The 17,902-nt window shown below is 38.1% G+C and overlaps 1 protein-coding gene across 1 annotated transcript in view; it reads right to left on the bottom strand.

Annotated features, from left to right (window-relative positions):
* Positions 1 to 17,902, bottom strand: part of CEP162 (centrosomal protein 162) — a 91,502-nt gene that overhangs the window by 31,779 nt on the left and 41,821 nt on the right. Inside the window, exons 17-20 of the mRNA XM_007951525.2 lie at positions 8,950 to 9,076; positions 7,360 to 7,523; positions 6,013 to 6,117; positions 631 to 843 (exon numbers count right to left, since the gene is read on the bottom strand). Coding sequence (XP_007949716.2) covers positions 631 to 843; positions 6,013 to 6,117; positions 7,360 to 7,523; positions 8,950 to 9,076 — 609 coding nt within the window. The remainder of the gene's footprint in view (positions 1 to 630; positions 844 to 6,012; positions 6,118 to 7,359; positions 7,524 to 8,949; positions 9,077 to 17,902) is intronic.

Here is a 17,902-nt window from a genome sequence, read left to right as displayed (position 1 = left end):
AGCAGGGTCTGCTGTAAGTTAAGGTGGGGGTGGGGACAAAATGAACTTGGAGGCTGGTTGTGAATGCTTAGGGGAATGGAAGGAAGTGATCAACTATGTGCAATAGGCTTGCTAAGAAGCACTGAGAGCATGCATGAGGCTGTGCAGTGCCATCTTCAGAATGGAGAAAGCAGCCTGAGTAGAGGAGTAGAGGAGCAGATGGGTAGACGGAGGCTGAGAGGGGGGAAGTAAAGGGTGGTTGAAAACTGGCTGGTTAAAGGCATATACCTTGAAATTTAGGATAGAGGGAAAGTCAACCAGATAGGGGTATGGTGTTTGAGAAAAAGAGTGGAGTAAGGTGTGTTTTACTCTGCCATTTTGTGACTAAATTTCCACTATTTCTAGTATCATTGAGAATATCTTATATAAAGATTATCCTGTGCATTATTCTCAGAAATAAAAAGTTGCCAAAGGAGGGCACAAAGATAGGATGAACCTAGGTTTCTTGGTACCTATTAATACCTGTGGTTAAGATTTTGTGGGAAAGGATGTTTACAGTTATTTGTTAAAATGAGATCTGAAGACTCTTCCTTCCTACCAACTTTAATTATGTGGTTCATATCTGAGCCCCATCTCCACGGCTACATTTACCTTCATTTTCTGAAACTGCTGTTCCATCGTCCGAAGGCTTTTCTTTGCTTCTTCATCTTTGCCCTCAAGATCAGCTTCTAGCTTTTTAATCCTTTTCTCCATAAATTCCACTGTATTTCTATTCATTGTATCACCTGCTGCCGATGCAGCCAGTATTAAAGCAGGTAAAGAATTAGGATATCTTCTCTTTAGAATTCCTTCCATTTCCTTAACCTGTTAAAAATATTTTTACATATGTGTAAAGTCACAACTATATGTAAAATTAAATAGTTTAATGTATAAATTTAGCTTATATTACATCAAGCACATCTAGATTTTAAAGAGATGTTTATATGATGTTTCCTGACTGAATCAAACGTATAGAAGCACAAACTAATTTCAAAGTTTATATCCCTTGTTGTTTTGCTAGGTGCCGTCAAATCTGTTCCAGCATATAGCAGCCCTGTGTACAGCAGAACAAAACACTGCCTGGTCCTGCACCATCCTCACAGTCATTGTTACGTCTGAGCCCATTGTTACAGTCAAGGTGTCAGTCCGTCTCACTGAGGGTCTCTCTTTTTCACTGACCCTCTCCCTTTAAGGGTAGTTGAAAACTGACTGGTAAAGGAATACAAGTATGATGTCCTTCTCAAGGGACTGGTCTGGTTCTTCCTGGTAACATGTTCAAAGTGAGACAAAGTCTTGCCTAGATTTTCTAATTAACAGTACCCCAAAGTTCTGTCTAATTAACTGGTGTTTAATTTACAGATACCCTCTGCATTCATTTGATATATATCTTGGAACTTTCTATTATATTAGTAATAACCAGTCTACTTTTTTCCCACAGATCCCTCATATGATAATGCTTGTACTAATGACTGAAATATAACATAGATTAATTTGAAAACTTTTTGTAATAAACATATGGCTTGCTAAGTGCCAGCCTCTGCCTATAACAGTCCCTACCCCCACACCCCAAAAAGAAGTCCAATCTACTTTAAAACGACTTCTTTCAATTGGGAAGCAAGGGGGATTAGATGATCTTTAATACAATCTTCATAAAAGACTAAATAATACTTTTCATTTAATCTATAAAACAACAACATATTATATGGTCTTCTGTAAGAATAAAGAACTGCACCCAACATCCACAGGAATTCGAGCTTGTTACGTGAAATGTTCAGTATATACAAGTCCATGAAGACTGATAATAGAATAGCTACCAGAGGGTGAGGGAAGGTGGGATAAGAGAGTGACTGCTAATGGGTATAGGGCTTCTTTTGGGGGTTATGAACATGTTCTGGAATTAGACAGTGATGATGGCTGTACTTTGTAAATATACTAAAAACTGTGGAATCCTATACTTTAAAAGGGTGAATTTTATGGTATGTGAATGATATTTCTACCAAATATATATATATATATATATATATATATATGCATAAAAGATGAAGGAAAAATAAAAATTTTCTAGAAAAACAAAAATAAAAACACAATCAAAATATTTCACTGGGGAAGAAACTTGAGTGAATAAGTAATGCTTTATGCTAATTGTTTTTTTTTACCCTCTACATCGATTTTAAAGAAATTCCAGTTTCTTCCATATATGTTACTCTTCCATATACAATGATTACTTAAATATTATGAAAGCATAATGCCAATAAACTTTTGAGATTAAACATACAGATTTAAAATCCATGATGAATGTTAAAGCCTAAAATAGACTATAATTGTAAGGATAATTAAATCCAAGGGCACAATCTTTACTTAAAATGTATTATTACTTGTTATTATAAAATTTTTTGAATAAATTTACGATATTATAGTTCCTGAAATTAGCCATTAAGAATGAATTTATGTTTTTTAATATGAAGAAGGAATCTAAAGTTTCTGTATTTAATTCCAGGTTCTTGTCCACTTTCTTTTCTTATATTTTCTAGCAATTTCTGAAAATTTACTTCATAAGTAAAACATGAATTAATTTTACCATTTAACTCCTCACTGTTGTGTACCTGCTTTTGATAAAGGTATTATGGTTAAGATATCTTTTAAAAAATACATATTAAAATATTAATTATTAAACAGTTTTCTGATCTGAGAATGCAATAAAATAGCACCTGAGAGATAGTCTAGTACATAACAAAGCTGCAGTTTGACTCTGCCATCAGCTTTATGACCTTGTATCAACTCCTCAATTTAAAACTCTTGCTTCATTGGTAGAATAGGGATGATAACAGTACTAATTTTATAGGGTTGGGATAATCATGTGAGGATCAAATGACATCATATTGGTGAAGTGTTTAGAGTACTTGGAATATAATGAGAGCTCAATACATGATGGCTTTTAGTATGATTTGGTCTCAAAAACTACTGTTCCCAAGGCCAGATGGGCTGCTGGTGCTCAAAATTCTGGGTAAGATTGAACACATAAAAGGTATTTTAAGGGTCATGTCATTTGTAAAATCAACAGTGAACACAGCCAGTCCCCACAATACAAATGAGATCAGTTTGTAAGTATGTCTTTAAGTCTAAGTGTGTTTTTAAGTCGAATTTGTAGGTAAACTGGAGTGGGTGCATATAGTTCTTATTTAGCCTTACTGTAGTGCAACAAACAAGCTCTGGTGGCATAGTACCTAAGGCATTTGACTGCTAACCAGAAAGCTGGCGGTTCAAACCCACTAGCCACTCTGCGAAAGGAATCTAGTTCTGTTAAGATTTACCACCTTGGAAACCCACTGGGGATCTCTATGAGTTGGAATCAATCAATGGCAGTGAGTCTGAGTTTTTCTTTTTTAAGTGAAAGAAAATGAGCTCTTGTGGCATTGTGGTTAAAGCACTGGGCTGCTAACCAAAAGGCTGGCGCTTTGGACGCACCTGCTGTCCTCAAGAGAAAGATGTAGCAGTCTGCTTCTATAAGGATTTGCAGACTGGGAAACCCTAAGGCAGTTTTACTCCATCATATAGTCACTATGAGTAGGAATGACTTGATGCCAGTAGGCTGGGTTGGTTTTGGTAGTGCAAGAAAGGGCTCGATGCCTTGTCAATGATATAAAAGCTGCACATGGAGCAAATGAAGGTGATCTTAGAAATTTGTTCTAAGTAGGGGTTGGTTCAATCATTTCAACGTGAGGGCAAATTTACATAACATTAAATGGCAAGTAGAAGTTGTTGGTAAATCAGACATTTATAACAGGGATTGCCAGCATGTCCATTCATGGAGACTGCCTGCACATTCACAGATGGGCCATAAACTGGGATCTATCTAGATGTAAGTACTAATAATTCAGTTTATCTGGAAATTTTTAAAGTTTCCTATGGTATTAAAAATTTGGTTATAAGTTAGTTGTTAGCATATTAATGCATCATACACACACACAAATACACAAATACTAAAGAGACCTATATTTAAAAAAATTCATTAAAAAAATTTAATGCACTTATTTAAAATTTTAAGATATATTTTCAATCTAATTTTGATATCTTGAGATATAATTCTGCTTTTTAATAGTACTCTTTCATCAATAATACCAACTGGCTAGTATACACAATAAATGTTTTCTTTAACTTTCATTGGAAATTAAAATATGAAATACTTTAAAAAAAATGTGAACAAATGCACATAATCTGAAATTACCATTATAACATGCATCTAATTAGCCCCATTTTCACTTATGTTCTACTTAGCAAGGGAGATATTTTATTTTAATAATTAATCTGTTATTTCAGAATATGGCTCCAATATGATTATAAAGATATTGTAAGATACCTTGATTATAATATATATATTAATTAAAGTTTAAAATTAATTAGAATAAAAATACTCATGGAAACAGAATTAATAATATCTGGAATATACATGCATGTATCAAAATCATATGCTATTAAATGATGAATAATGTATTTTAGAAACATATAATTCTAAGTTGATAAACCAATAGATGTTTAAATGTTTAATGAAAATGTTAATAAAAAGGGAAGCTACTTTTATAAATGTTACATATCTGTTCAATATGTATCATATCATTTTGAGTCTTAATTTTGCTTTACATTTCATTCATCCACATTGTTTTTCATTATTTCTCTTAAAATAATGTCATCTAATGGGAGAAGTTATCCCTTTGCCCTTTTGTTATCTAACAATTCTGGATGTTTATCCTGCATTGGCTAATCTAAATTTTAAGCATTGAAGAAAAGCCAAGCAATTGTGGACGACCCTAGCTTCAAAATATTTCTAGCTCTTTACACCACCTTTGGTTTGATCTTTCCTAGTCACCGGACCAAACTACCAAATCATACCTTTTAATATAGAAACGGGTCCTGTAAAACTAACAATTCTTTTGCTTAGTTTTCTTTCTCATAAAACTAGAGTAAGAGCCCAGTGGTGACCTCACAGTTTTGGTTTTGTGATGGAATAATAGCAGTATTTTGAAGCATCACGACTTGACTATAGAATCATGGTCCCTGTGAACAGCTATGGGAATTCTTTTCATTTTTCTACTTAGTTATGAATGCAAACACTACCTAATATAATGTTTTAAAAATAGAAAAGGTAATTATAATGCCATTTCCCAAACAACTACTTTAATGAAAAAATCTTTATTCTAATAGCCTTTATTACATGATTTTAGAAAATGTCTACTAGTCTCACTGGCCGTGAGATGACTATTTCTAAGCCTCAACAAAGAACAAGAATTCAGGATTATGGTCAGCTTTTTGGCAAGCTGAATGTTCTGTTTATAGGGGGTGTTTTGTAACATTTCCCAATCATTACCAACATTTTCCCAACTCAAGGATCTCCTTTCCTGAAGTCCTCTCTCACCCATTTTTGGTCAGGAGAAGGAATCCTGACTCTACATCCAAAGCTTCAAAATTCTGCTTTCTTCTCCATAGATGTCCAATAGATCTGGGATGCACAGTAACCTTTCATCAACAGGTCTACCACCAAATAGTTGAGGTACCTTAGTTGAAAAATTCTTTACGTATAAAGGTGTAGATTACATAAAATGACTTTATTCACTCTTCTTATTAATGCTACCTTAAATACTGCATAACAAGGATATTTAAAGAAAAGGCACTTATGTATTAATATATATGAAAAAAAATGAGAATTTTTATATCTTATGGGAGTTCCTGGGAGCTCTGGTAGCATAGTGGCTAAGACACTTGCCTGCTAACCAGACGGCTGGTGGTTCAAACCCACCAGCCGCTCCTCGGAAGGAAGGTTGGGCAATCCTACTTCTGTAGTGATACTGCCTCGGAAACCCAAGGAGGGGTTGCTATGAGTCGGGGCCGACTCGATGGCACATAACAACAACAACAACAACAACAATGGGAGTTCCTGAGAAAATAAAAATGCACTGTATATAAATTACCATAATAAAAATTTACTTGCGTAATACATACCTGTCGTTCCAGATCCTGAATTTTTTTGGCATCCACTGCTCTATCTTTTAAACGTAACTTCTGCTGAATAGATGGGTTTCCAGATTCAGCTTTCAGTTTCTCAATCTGTTAATAAATAAAGAACATGTTAAGAAGCATATCTAAAACATGTCAGAAAGGCACAGGTGGGGGCAGCATAACGTTAGCTGATTGATTTATTTATAAATTCTTCAACCTCATTTATTGAGCTCCTACCATGTTCTAGGCACTTCCAAGATATGGCACTATGCTGAAGATATGGAGGGCAAATGAGACAAACTGGGTCCCTGTTTCCATGGCACTGACATTGTTGTGGAGGGAGAGAGCAGATAAGGTAGTAAGTGAAAAAAAAAAAAACCACCAAACCAAACTCACTGCTGTCAGCAAGTAAATAAAATAACTTCAGAGAGTGGTAAGTACTAGGAAGAAAATAAAACAGAGTGAAAGCACAGGAAGAAAGAGCTGGAAGGGGAGAGAGAGGCAGTTACTCCAGATAAGGTGGGCAGGAAAGGAAAGGCCTTTCTAGAGAGTAGAAATTTGAGTTTGAGCTTACTTGAACAAGAAGGCAAAGCAAAATATAAGGGCTAAGATCAGAATGTTGCAGGTCAAGAAAATAAGTGCAAGGAGGCTGGCATGTTCATGAATAAAAGAGCAGCTTGGTGTGGTTGGAGGAAAGTGCCTTGGGGAGAGTGTGGTGCTAGATGAGCCCAGAGTGGCAGGTAGAGTTCAGACCACATGGGGACCTAGGTTGAAGCTTAGATTTATTCTCAGTCTGATCTGAAATAGACTATATATCTAAAAGTAAATCCAACTCAAACCCAAACCGTTGTTGTTGTTGTTATGTGCCGTCGAGTCGGACCTGACTCATAGCGACCCCTTCCTGGGATTCCAAGGCAGTATCACTATGGAAGTAGATTGCCCAATCTTTCTTCCAAAGAGTGGCTGGAGGGTTTGAACATCCAGCCTTCTGGTTAGCAGTCAAGTGCCTTAGGCACTACACTACCAGAGCTCCTAAACCCAAACCAGTTATTTTAATTACAGTATAACCTGAGAAAGCTGTTATCCATGTAAGGCAGAAGCTTATCAGTGAAAGAAAATTCAAGTATTTTCCACTAATACAGAGCAACAGAAAAGTGGTAATGCACCCTGTCAAAGGTGGAAAACTTGCAAGACTGGAAAAACAAGGCAGTCCCCTTGAGTTCTGGCTTTCAGAGGTTTCATTGTAGTGGAGTTTAGAGTATTGGTATAAAGACACCTACAAAGCTATGCAAAACTGATCATTGAAGAAAGTAACGATCATCTACAGAAATACATTCTGAAATGATATACCTCAGCTCTGAGCTTCTCAATTTCTTCATTTGCTTCTTTAAGCCGAAGTGCATCTTTATCTAGAAGTTCCTGATTTTCAGCATACCACTGTAATCTTTTTTGTAGACGACTGACTTCTTGCTTATGTGTTTCTTCTAAAATTTTTATTTCATATAATTTTTCACCTATAACATAAAGTAATTCAATAACCTGATTGTAATTTTTGATGGAAATAAACTAAATTATAAGTCTAAATGAAAACTGATGCCTACCTAATAGAAGCATTATGAAAAAAAGGAACATGAAACAAATGATGTATATAATGGAGTGTCTTGTTTATTAATAAACAAAAACCAGAGATTGTGTTATCATCCAAATTCTCAAACTCACAGTAAAACTGGCTTAAAGGAATTTTTGATATTGTTTTCCCACTGACTTTCCATAGAAACATAAAGTTGTTTCCATGGGAAAAAAATGTTGGATTCAAGAGCTAATAAACATATAAAAATGCCTGTTTTTATATTAAAAAGTAACAATGGCAAACATTAATGAATGCTTAATATGTATTATTTTATTTAACACAACAAACTTATAGAGTAGGTATTATTATTCTATTTTACAGATGATGAAAACCAGAAACAAACAAAAAATCCTACGGCCAGTGAGTCCATTCTTATTCCTAGGGAAACTAGAGGACAGAATAGAACTGCCCCATAGGATTTCTGAGGTTAAAAATCTTTATGGAAGCTGACTGCCTCATCTTTCTCCAGTGGAGTGGCTGGTGGGTTCGAACTGTCAACGTTTTGGTTAGCACCCTAATACTTTAACCACTGAGCCACCAGAGTTTCTACAGATAAGGAAAATAAATACAATTTTCTTAAAATAGCTAATAATAGATTTTATGGTACATATCTTACACTGATAATTTCTGTAGAGGAAAAATCCTAACTTTGGAAAACAAAGCCTCATGTGGTCTACCTTTCTAACCCTGTATTCTGCCATCCTGAAGCTCCAACCTGCACACGCACTCAACAACATGCTCATGGGGCACACTTGAGCAGCCTCCCTCCATTCCTTCATTTTCAAATCTTACCATCTGCCAAGGCCCAACTCAAATGCCACTCCCTCCTTGAAACCTTTATTTAGCACCCCATGTTCCTCTCATGTTTGTCTGAATTTTTTTCCTTAATGTATCTACATTATTGTCTCAATTCCCTTTGTTTATCCTGACAGAGACAAGCCACATTTATCTTAGTGTTCTCTACAAAGCAGTGCAGTGCCATCTGTTCATTTAGCAAACACTTGAACACCTACAACATTTCAGATCAATGGATAAAAAGACAGACCTTGCCCCCAGGAAGGGCAGAGTCTAACTGAGGAGAAGACATGTAAACAACCTAAACATAAAATTCCATGCATTCAAAGTAATCTTTGGTCATGTGCTATTTCCTGTTAAAACCAATCAAATGTGCAAACTTGTTAATTACTGACTTTTTGTACTGCTTCTAAGATTACAATATACTTAAAGGTACAGTTTAAGGTTCTACCAATTACATTCAAGATTAGAGCAGTTATGACTATAAACGTAAACTGTTTAAACTCTGTGTTTACCTGTAGCATAAGCAATCTGATCTTTGGCTTGGTCTCTCTCTTTCTTCATCTTTTCCAAGTCTACTTCAAGAGCTTGTTTTTCTTGCTTCATTCTTTTGATGTCTTCTAATAAACTATTTTTTTCTTTCTAAACATTCAAAGAAATACAAATGCAAATTATTTCTAATCACAATAAAGTGTGGCATTATCTCTATTTCATCCAATCTATCATAAAACTGCTGCTAAATATTCTTCCTAAATTTTAGCTCTGATTTTATTACTATAATGCACCCCTCTCCAGAATCATTAATGGCTCCCTCTAGCCTATCAGTATCAGTTCTAATCATCTTATTCAACCCAGCCCAGGGTTGGGAGGCTGCTTTTCACGTGGGTCTACATTAAGGCCAGGGCCTGAGGTAAGCAGGCCTGGGGCAAGCTGCCTGCTTTTCATGTGGTTGTGGCTCTTTATTAAGGCTGGGGACTGAGGTAGGCAGGTCCAGGGCTTGGAGGCTGTTTTTTGTGTAGTGTGGCTCTATATTAAGGCTGGGGCCTGAGGTAGGCAGGCCTGGGCTTGTTGTTAGGTGCCACTGAGTTGCCTCCAACTCATAGCAACCCTATGCATGGTAGAACGAAACACTGCCCAGTCCCGCACCAGCTCCACGATCCTTGCTGTACTTGAGCCTATGGCCACAGCCACTGTGTCAATCCATCTTGTTGAGGGCCTTCCCCTCTTTCGTTGACCCTCTACCTTAGCAAGCATGACATCCATCTCCAGGAACGGTCCCTTTTGACAACATGACCAAAGTAGGTGAGACGAAGTCTGGCCACTCTCACTTATAAGGAGCATTCTGGCTGCACTTCCTCCAGGACAGATTTGTTGGCTCTTTTAGCAGTCCATGGTACTTTCAGCATTCTTTGCCAGCACCACAACTCAAAAGCATCAACTCTTCCTTGGTCTTTCTTATTCATTGTCCAGCTCTCACATGTGTATAAGGTGATTGAAAATACCAAGGCTTGTGTCAAGCACACCTTAGTGCTCAAGGAGACATCTTTGCTCTTCAGCACTTGCAAGAGATCCTTTGCAGCTGATTTGCCCAGTGCTATACATCATCTGATGTCCTGACTGCTGCTTCCATTCACGTCAATTGTAGAAGCAAGCACTGTGAAGTCTTTGACAATTTCAATCTTTTCTCCATTTACTGTGATGCTGCTTACAGGTCCAGTTGTGAGGATTTTTGTTTTCTTTATATTGAAATGTAATACATACTTCAGACTGTAGTCTTCAATCTTCATCAGGAACTGCTTAAAGTCAGCCTCACTTTCAGCAAGTCAAGTTGTGTCATCAGCATAGCACAAGTTGTTAATGATTGATTCTTCCTCCAATCCTGATGCCACGTTCTTATTCCTATAGTCCAGCTCTGGTAGCATAGTGCCTAAGGCACTGGACTGCTAACCAGCAGGCTAGTGGTTCAAACCCACCAGCCACACCTTGGGAGGAAGGCTGGGAGATCTACTTCTGTAGTGATACTGCCTCGGAAACCCAAGGAGGGGTCACTATAAGTCGGGTCCAACTTGATGGCACATAACAACAACAACAAAGATTGAATAAGTATGGTGAAAGGATACAACCCTGACACACTCCCTTCTTGATTTTAAACCATGTAGTGTCCTCTAGTTCTGTTTAAACAGCAGGCTCCTGGTCTATGTACAGGTTCTCTTGAGTACAATTAAGTGTCCTGGAATTCCCATTCTTCTCAATGTTACCCATACTTTATTACAATCCACACAATCACATGCTTTTCCATAGTCAATAAAACACAAGTAAACATCTTTATGGTATTGTGCTTTAAGCCAAGATACATCTGACATCAGCAATGATATCCCCTTGTTCATGTCCTCTTCTTAATCCAGCTTGCATTTCTGGAAGTTCTCTGTCAATACACTGCTGCAACCATTTTTGAATTATCTTCAGCAAGATTTTACTTGCATGCATTATTAATGATATTGTTTGATAATTTCCACATTCTGTAGGATCACCTTTCTTTGCAATGGGTACAAATATGGATCTCTTCCAGTCAGTTGGCCAGGTAGCTGTCTTTCAAATCTCTTGGCATAGCCGAGTGAGTACCTCCAGCAGGGCATCCATTTGTTGAAACACCTCAATGGGTATTCTGTCAATTCCTGGAGCCTTGTTCTTTGCCAATTCCTTCAGTGCAGCTTCAACTTCTTCCTTCAATACCATTGGTTCTTGATCATATGTCACCTCCTGAAATGGATGAACACTGACTAGGTCTTTTTGGTACAGTGACTCTGTGTATTCCTTCCATCTTCTTTTGATGCTTCCTGCATCATCCAATATTTTGCCTATAGAATCTTTCAATATTGCAACTCAAGGCTTAATTTTTTTCCTTGGTTCTTGCAGCTTTAGAAATGCTGAGCATGTCCTTCCCTTTTGGTTTTCTAACTCCAGGCCTTTACATATTTTATTACAGTAATTGGCTTTGTCCACTTGAGCTACTCTTTGAAATCTTCTGTTCAGCTCTTTTATCTTGTCATTTCTTCCATTTGCTTTAGCTACTCTTCACTCAAGGGCAAGTTTCAGAGTATCTTCTGACATCCACTTTGGTCTTTTCTTCCTTTCCTGTCTTTTTAATGACCTCTTGCTTTCTTCATGGATGATGTTCTTGATGTCATCCCACAGTTCTTCTGGTTTTCAGTAACTGGTGTTCAATGCATCAAATCTATTCTTTAGATGGTATCTAAAGTCAGGAGGGATATATTACAGGTCATATTTTGGCTCTCATGGACTTGTTTTAATTGTCTTCAACTTCAAGTTGAACTTGCATATGAGCAGTTGATGGTCTGTTCCACAATCAGCTCCTGGCCTTGTTTTGGCTGAAGATATTGAGCTTTTCCATCTCCTCTTGCCACAGATGTAGTCAATCTGATTCCTGTGTACTCCATCTGGCAAAGTCCACATGCATAGCCACTGTTTGTGTTGTTGAAAAAAGGTATTTGCAATGAATAAGCCGTTGGTCTTGCAAAATTCTATCATGCGACCTCCAGCATTATTTCTGTCACCAAGGCTAAATTTTCCAACTACCGGTAATTCTTTGTTTCCAACTTTTGCATTCCAATCACTGTGATTATTAACACATTCTGATTGTATGTTTGGTCAATTTCAGACTGCAGAAGTTGATAAAAATCTTCAATTTCTTCATCTTTGGCTTTCGTGGTTGGTGTGTAAATTTGAATAGTAGTAATATTAACTGGTCTTCCTTGTAGGCATATGGATATTATGCTATCACTGACATCACTGTACTTCAGGACAGATCTTGAAACATCTTTGTGATGCTGAATGCCATGCCATTCCTCTTCAAATTGTCATTCCCAGCATAGTAGATCATACGGTTGTCTGAATCAAAATGGCCAAAACCAATCCATTTCATCTCACTAATGCCTGGGATATATATCTTTATGTATTGCATTTCATTTTTGACAACTTCCAATTTTCCTAGATTCATACTTCATACAGTCCATGTTCCAGTTATAAATGGATGCCTGCAGCTGTTTCTCAATTTGAGTCATACCACGTCAGCAAATGGAAGTCCCAAAAGCTTTACTTTACCCATATCATTAAGGTTGGTTCTACTTTGATGAGGCAGCTCTTTCCCAGTCGTATTTTGAGTGCCTTCCAACCTAAGGGGCTCACTTTCCTGCAATGTGTCAGACAATGTTTCTCTGCCATTCATAAGGTTTTCCCTGGCCAATTCTTTGAGATGTGGATGGCCTCTTCCTTCTTCCTAGTCTGTCTCAGTCTGTAAGCTGTGTTGAAACCTGTGCACCACGTGCAACTCTGCTGGCATTTGAAACACCGGTGGCACAGCCTCAAGCCTCACAGCCACATGCAAGCCATTATAGTATGACAAACTGACAGACAAATTTGTCTCCCTTAGCTGTTCAAAACCTCTCTGCCTTCCTCTTCCCTGGATCCTGCTGCTCTGTCATCTCTAGCTTTTACCCTGCTTCCTGCCTCTTGGGGGTAGAATCTGTACTCCTCTCCTTACCAGGGCTTGGAGGCTCCTTTTTACTTGGGTGTGGCTCTATATTAAGGTTGGGACCAACGTAGGTGGGCCCAGGGCTGGGGACTGCTTTTCACTTGGGTGTTGCTCTGCATTAAGTCTGGGGCCTGAGGTAGGTGGGCCTGGGACTTGGAGGCTGCTTTACACTTAGGTGTGGCTCTTTATCGAGGCTTGGACTGGAGGTAGGCAGGCCCGGGGCTTGGAGGTGGCTTTTTGCTTGTGGGTGGCTATATTTTAAGGCTGGGGCCTGAGGTAGGCAGGTGCAGAGGGGTTAGGAACAATAAAGGAGACAAACTTGTCTGTCGGTTTGTAGTTCTATGGTGGCTTACATGTTGTTGTGAAGCTGGAGGCTATGCCACTGTGTTGCAAAATGCCAGCAGGGTTACCCATGGTGGAGAGGTTTCAGCAGAGCTTCTGGTCTTAGACAGATTCAGAAGAAGGAAGAGGCCATCCACTTCTCAAAGAAATGGCCAGTGAAAACCTTATGAATAGCGGTGAAACACTGTCTGATATATTACTGGAACACTTTATGAATAGCCATGAAACACTGTCCGATAGTGCCAGAAGATGAGCCCAAAATGGATGTCAGAAGAGACCCAGACACTTGGAAACCTGCAGTTGAGTGAAGAGTAGCTAAACAAAATGGAAGAAGTGACAAGATAAAAGAGCTCAACAGAAGACTTTAAAGAGCAGCTTGAGCAGAAAAGCCAATTACTATAATGAAATGTGTAAACCTGGAGTTAGAAAACCAAAAGGTAAGAATATGGTTAGCCATTTCTCAAGCTCAAAGAACTGAGGAAAAAATTTAAACCTTGAGTTACAATATTGAAAGATTCTACGGGTAAAATATTGAATGATGCAGGAAGCATCAAAAGAAGATGGAAGGAATATACAGAGTCACTGTACCAAAAAGAAGTGGTTGATCTTCATCCATTTCAGGAGGTCACATGTGATCAAAGACCAATGGTATCGGAGGAAGAAGTTGAAGATGCACTGAAGGAATTGGAGAACAAGGCTCCAGGAATTGACAGAATACTCATTGAGATATTTCAACAAATGGATGCCCTGGTGGAGGCACTCACTTGGTTATGCCAAGAGATTTGGAAGACAGCTACCTGGCCAACTGACTGGAAGAGATCCATATTTGTACCCATTTCAAAGAAAGGTCATCCTACGGAATATGGAAATTATCGAACAATATCATTAATATCACATACAAGTAAATTCTTACTGAAGATAATTAAAAAATGGTTGCAGCAGTATATTGATAGAGAGCTTTCAGAAATGCAAGCTGGATTCAGGAGTGGATGTGGAATGAGGGATATCACTGCTGATGTCAGATGGATCTTAGCTGAAAGCAAAGAATACTAGAAAGATGTTTACTTATGCTTTATTGACTATGCAAAAGCATTACATTGTGTAGGTTGTGTGGATCATAACAAATTGTGGATAACACTGAGAAGAGTGAGACTTCCAGAACACTTGATTGTACTCCTGAGGAACCTGTACACAGACCAAGAAGCTGTTGCTTGAACAGAACAAGGGGATACTACATGGTTCAAAATCATGAAGGGAGTGCGTCAAGGTTGTATCCTTTCCCCATACTTAATTCAATCTATATGCTAAGCAAATAATCCGAGAGGCTGGACTATATGAAGAAAAGAATAGCATCAGGATTGGACAAAGACTCATTAACAACATGTGATATGCAGATGACACAACTTTCCTTGCTGAAAGTGAGGCTGACTTGAAGCACTTACTGATGAAGATTGAAGAATACAGTTTGCAGTATGGATTATACCTCAATATAATGAAAATAAAAATTCTCACAACTTGTCCAATAAGCAGGTTCATGGTGGATGCAGAAAAGACTGAAGTTGTCAAGGATTTCATATACTTGGTTCTACAATCAACACCAGTGGAAACAGCAGTCAAGACATCAGACAACATATTGCATTGAACAAATCTGCTGCAAAGGACTTCTTTCAAGTGATGAAGAGTAAAGATGTCTCCTTGAAGGCTAAGGTGCACCTAACACAAGCCATGGTATTTTCAATTGCTTCTTATGCATGTGAGAGCTGGAGAATGAATAAGGAAGAACAAAGAAGAGTTGATGCTTTTGAGCTGTGGTATTGGAGAAGAATGCTAAGAACACCATGGTCTGCTAAAAGGACTAACAAATCTGTCCTGGAAGAAGGGCAGCCAAGAAGGGCAGCCAGAATGCTCCTTGGAAGTGAGAATGGCCAGATTTCGTCTCACCTACTTCGGTCATTTTGTCAGAAGGAACCATTCCCTGCAGAAGGGTATTGTGCTTGGTAAAGTGGAGGATCAATGAAGAAAAGGAAGGCCCTCAATTAGATGGATAGACACAGTGGCTGCAATGATGGGCTCAAGTATAGCAAGGATTGTGAGGCTGGCACAGGACTGGGCAGTGTTTCATTCTGCTGTAAATAGGGTCACCATGAGTTGGAGATGACTCAACGGTACTTAAGAACAGCAACAATTTACTTTTCCAACTTTTTCTGCTATATGTTAGTCAAATTGGGTGATTCACCAATTTTGTTGCCTGTATTCCTGCAGTAAGCTACTAAGTAGCGTTCCCTAATTAACTTCCATCAGCACCTACAGTCTACTCTCAAGTAGCCAAAGGAATTGTTTGGAATCAGGTGACATCACTCTTCTGTCTGAAACTCTGACAGCACCTATCTGTCTCAAAATAAAAACCAAAGTCCTTAACTTCAGTGTTATAGAACCTGGTCCTTAACCACCCCTTGGATCACATCTCCTACATTATCTTCTCTCCACTCTAGCCACAGAGCCCTTCTTGCTGTTCTTTGAACATGCTAAGTACACTGCTCCTCAAGGTGTTTGCATTTCCAGTCTCTAATGTCTGCAGGGCTCTACCCCCATATCACTATGGCTCACTCTTTCACTTCACCAGTAAGCCTAGGAAGACCTTCCCTGACCACCGTACCCCATCCTCATCCTTATCGCCAGTCACATTATCTCATTTTCTTTTCACATCACTCTTCACCACCTGACATAATATTTATTTACTTGAAAATAGGGATTTTATTTCATTAATCCTCCTATCAAAGTATGCATAATAAATGCTTGGCACATAAAAAATATATTAAGTAAAATAATTCTCAATACATCCTGCATTCTATATTCTCAAAACCTTGAAGCACTGTGCCCCTATTCCTCTGCTTGACAAAATATACTTATCCTTCAAAACGTAGTTCAAATGAGGTTATCCCTAATAATCCCTACCTCTGTGCTCCCACAAAATTTCACTGTAAATGTACAGCATTTAGTTCCTGTTTTTTATGGCATTGATTTGTTTCCATGCCTGTTCTTTTTATGAGGCTGACAAAAAATCCATAGGGGCATAGACTGTAACTTACAACTACTCGTTTTCTTTATGGTACTAAGCACATTGTAGGTACTCAGTAAATGGATGCTGACCTGAACTGAACTCCTGTCTGCTGAAGAAACTCTTGGACTCACAGTAGTACAGCTGGTATAGTTAGTTTCAAAATAAAAGAAATTCTTACACATTTAGTCTACAACTAAAGACTTAAAACTCAGTCTTAAAAAGAAAATAATTTCATTCATAAAGCATTCTATAATCTTTGTTGCTGAATCAAAGATTTAACTCCATTATTTCATTGTTTAATCCCTTGTGCGCTTCTGTAGATCTCTTTTCAGGAGAGCACTGCGTTTGTATTTTTGAATGTTCACATCTTTCAGCAAATACCTCTTTTAGTTAGGCCAATCAATTTAGGAATCCTTCCTAGCAATGACTATTGCATGGCATTATAGAATTTTAGAACAAACCAAAAACCAAACCAAACCCACTGCCATTGAGTTGATTCCAACTCATAGTGACCCCCACTTGGCTTTTGAGGAGGTAAATCTTTATGGAAGTAGATTGCCCAGTCTTCCTTCCACGGAGTGGCTGATGGGTTTGTAACACTAACCTCCTGGTTAGCAGTCAAATGCCTTAGGCACTGCACTACAGGGCTCCTTTAGAACAGAAAGGAACTTCAAAATCTTAAGTTCAATCATCCAAGGAAAGCTTAAGTGGATGTCCATTCTATGCTCACATATTTCCAACGACAGACTTCCCACGTCTCAGAAAGCCACTATACCTCATATTAATCCTTTGAGCCTTGAGATTCTGGGCTGGGAAGTACTTTCCCTCTCCTTGTTACTGTACAGACATTCAGAGAGGGCCTCTGCCTGCCTCTCTGACCTGATCCTTATTCAGGCACTTCTGCCTCAAAGCCCTCTGATCCTAGAGAGTAACAAGCCCATTTCCACCTTGGGACTTCTGCATTTGCTAGATCTTTGCATGGTTGGCTTCTTTTCTTCAGCTCCCAATACAAGTATCACTTTCTCAGACACTTTCCCTGACCACACTATTGAATGCTGCTTACACCCCTCACTATTATTCTGTTATTAAAATTTTCTTCAAATTATTTACTACTATCTGTAAATATTCATTTATTTTTTTTGTCTGTCTCTCCCATCAGAATATATGTTCTTAGTTAGCAAAGTCCACATCTGTCTTTTACTTACTCTTTGTCCAGTCTCTGGATGACTGCCTGCTAAATGGTACATGCTTGATAAAGGTTGACTGTGTTGCAGTAAGCCTCTTTCTACTCCCCACCCTGATACTAAAAGGAAAGGGTTTAGGACTTCAGCTTTTATTGTGTTTCCATCCATACTTTATAAAGAGCCATGTAGTGTTTTAAGAATATACTAATTGGTATTAATTAGGCACCAATTAGATGATATATAAGTCTATTTGATATGAATATTATATTACAGATTTATCCTAGCATGGCTAATTTTTGCTCTAAAACTACTTAAGATCAAAATACCAA

Source organism: Orycteropus afer, unplaced genomic scaffold, assembly GCF_000298275.1.
Source record: "Orycteropus afer afer isolate SDZICR_OR568_19922 unplaced genomic scaffold, OryAfe1.0 scaffold00011, whole genome shotgun sequence".
Lineage (NCBI taxonomy): Eukaryota > Metazoa > Chordata > Mammalia > Tubulidentata > Orycteropodidae > Orycteropus > Orycteropus afer.
The sequence above is the reverse complement of the archived record's forward strand: the minus strand, read 5'-3'. Positions and strand labels throughout refer to the sequence as shown.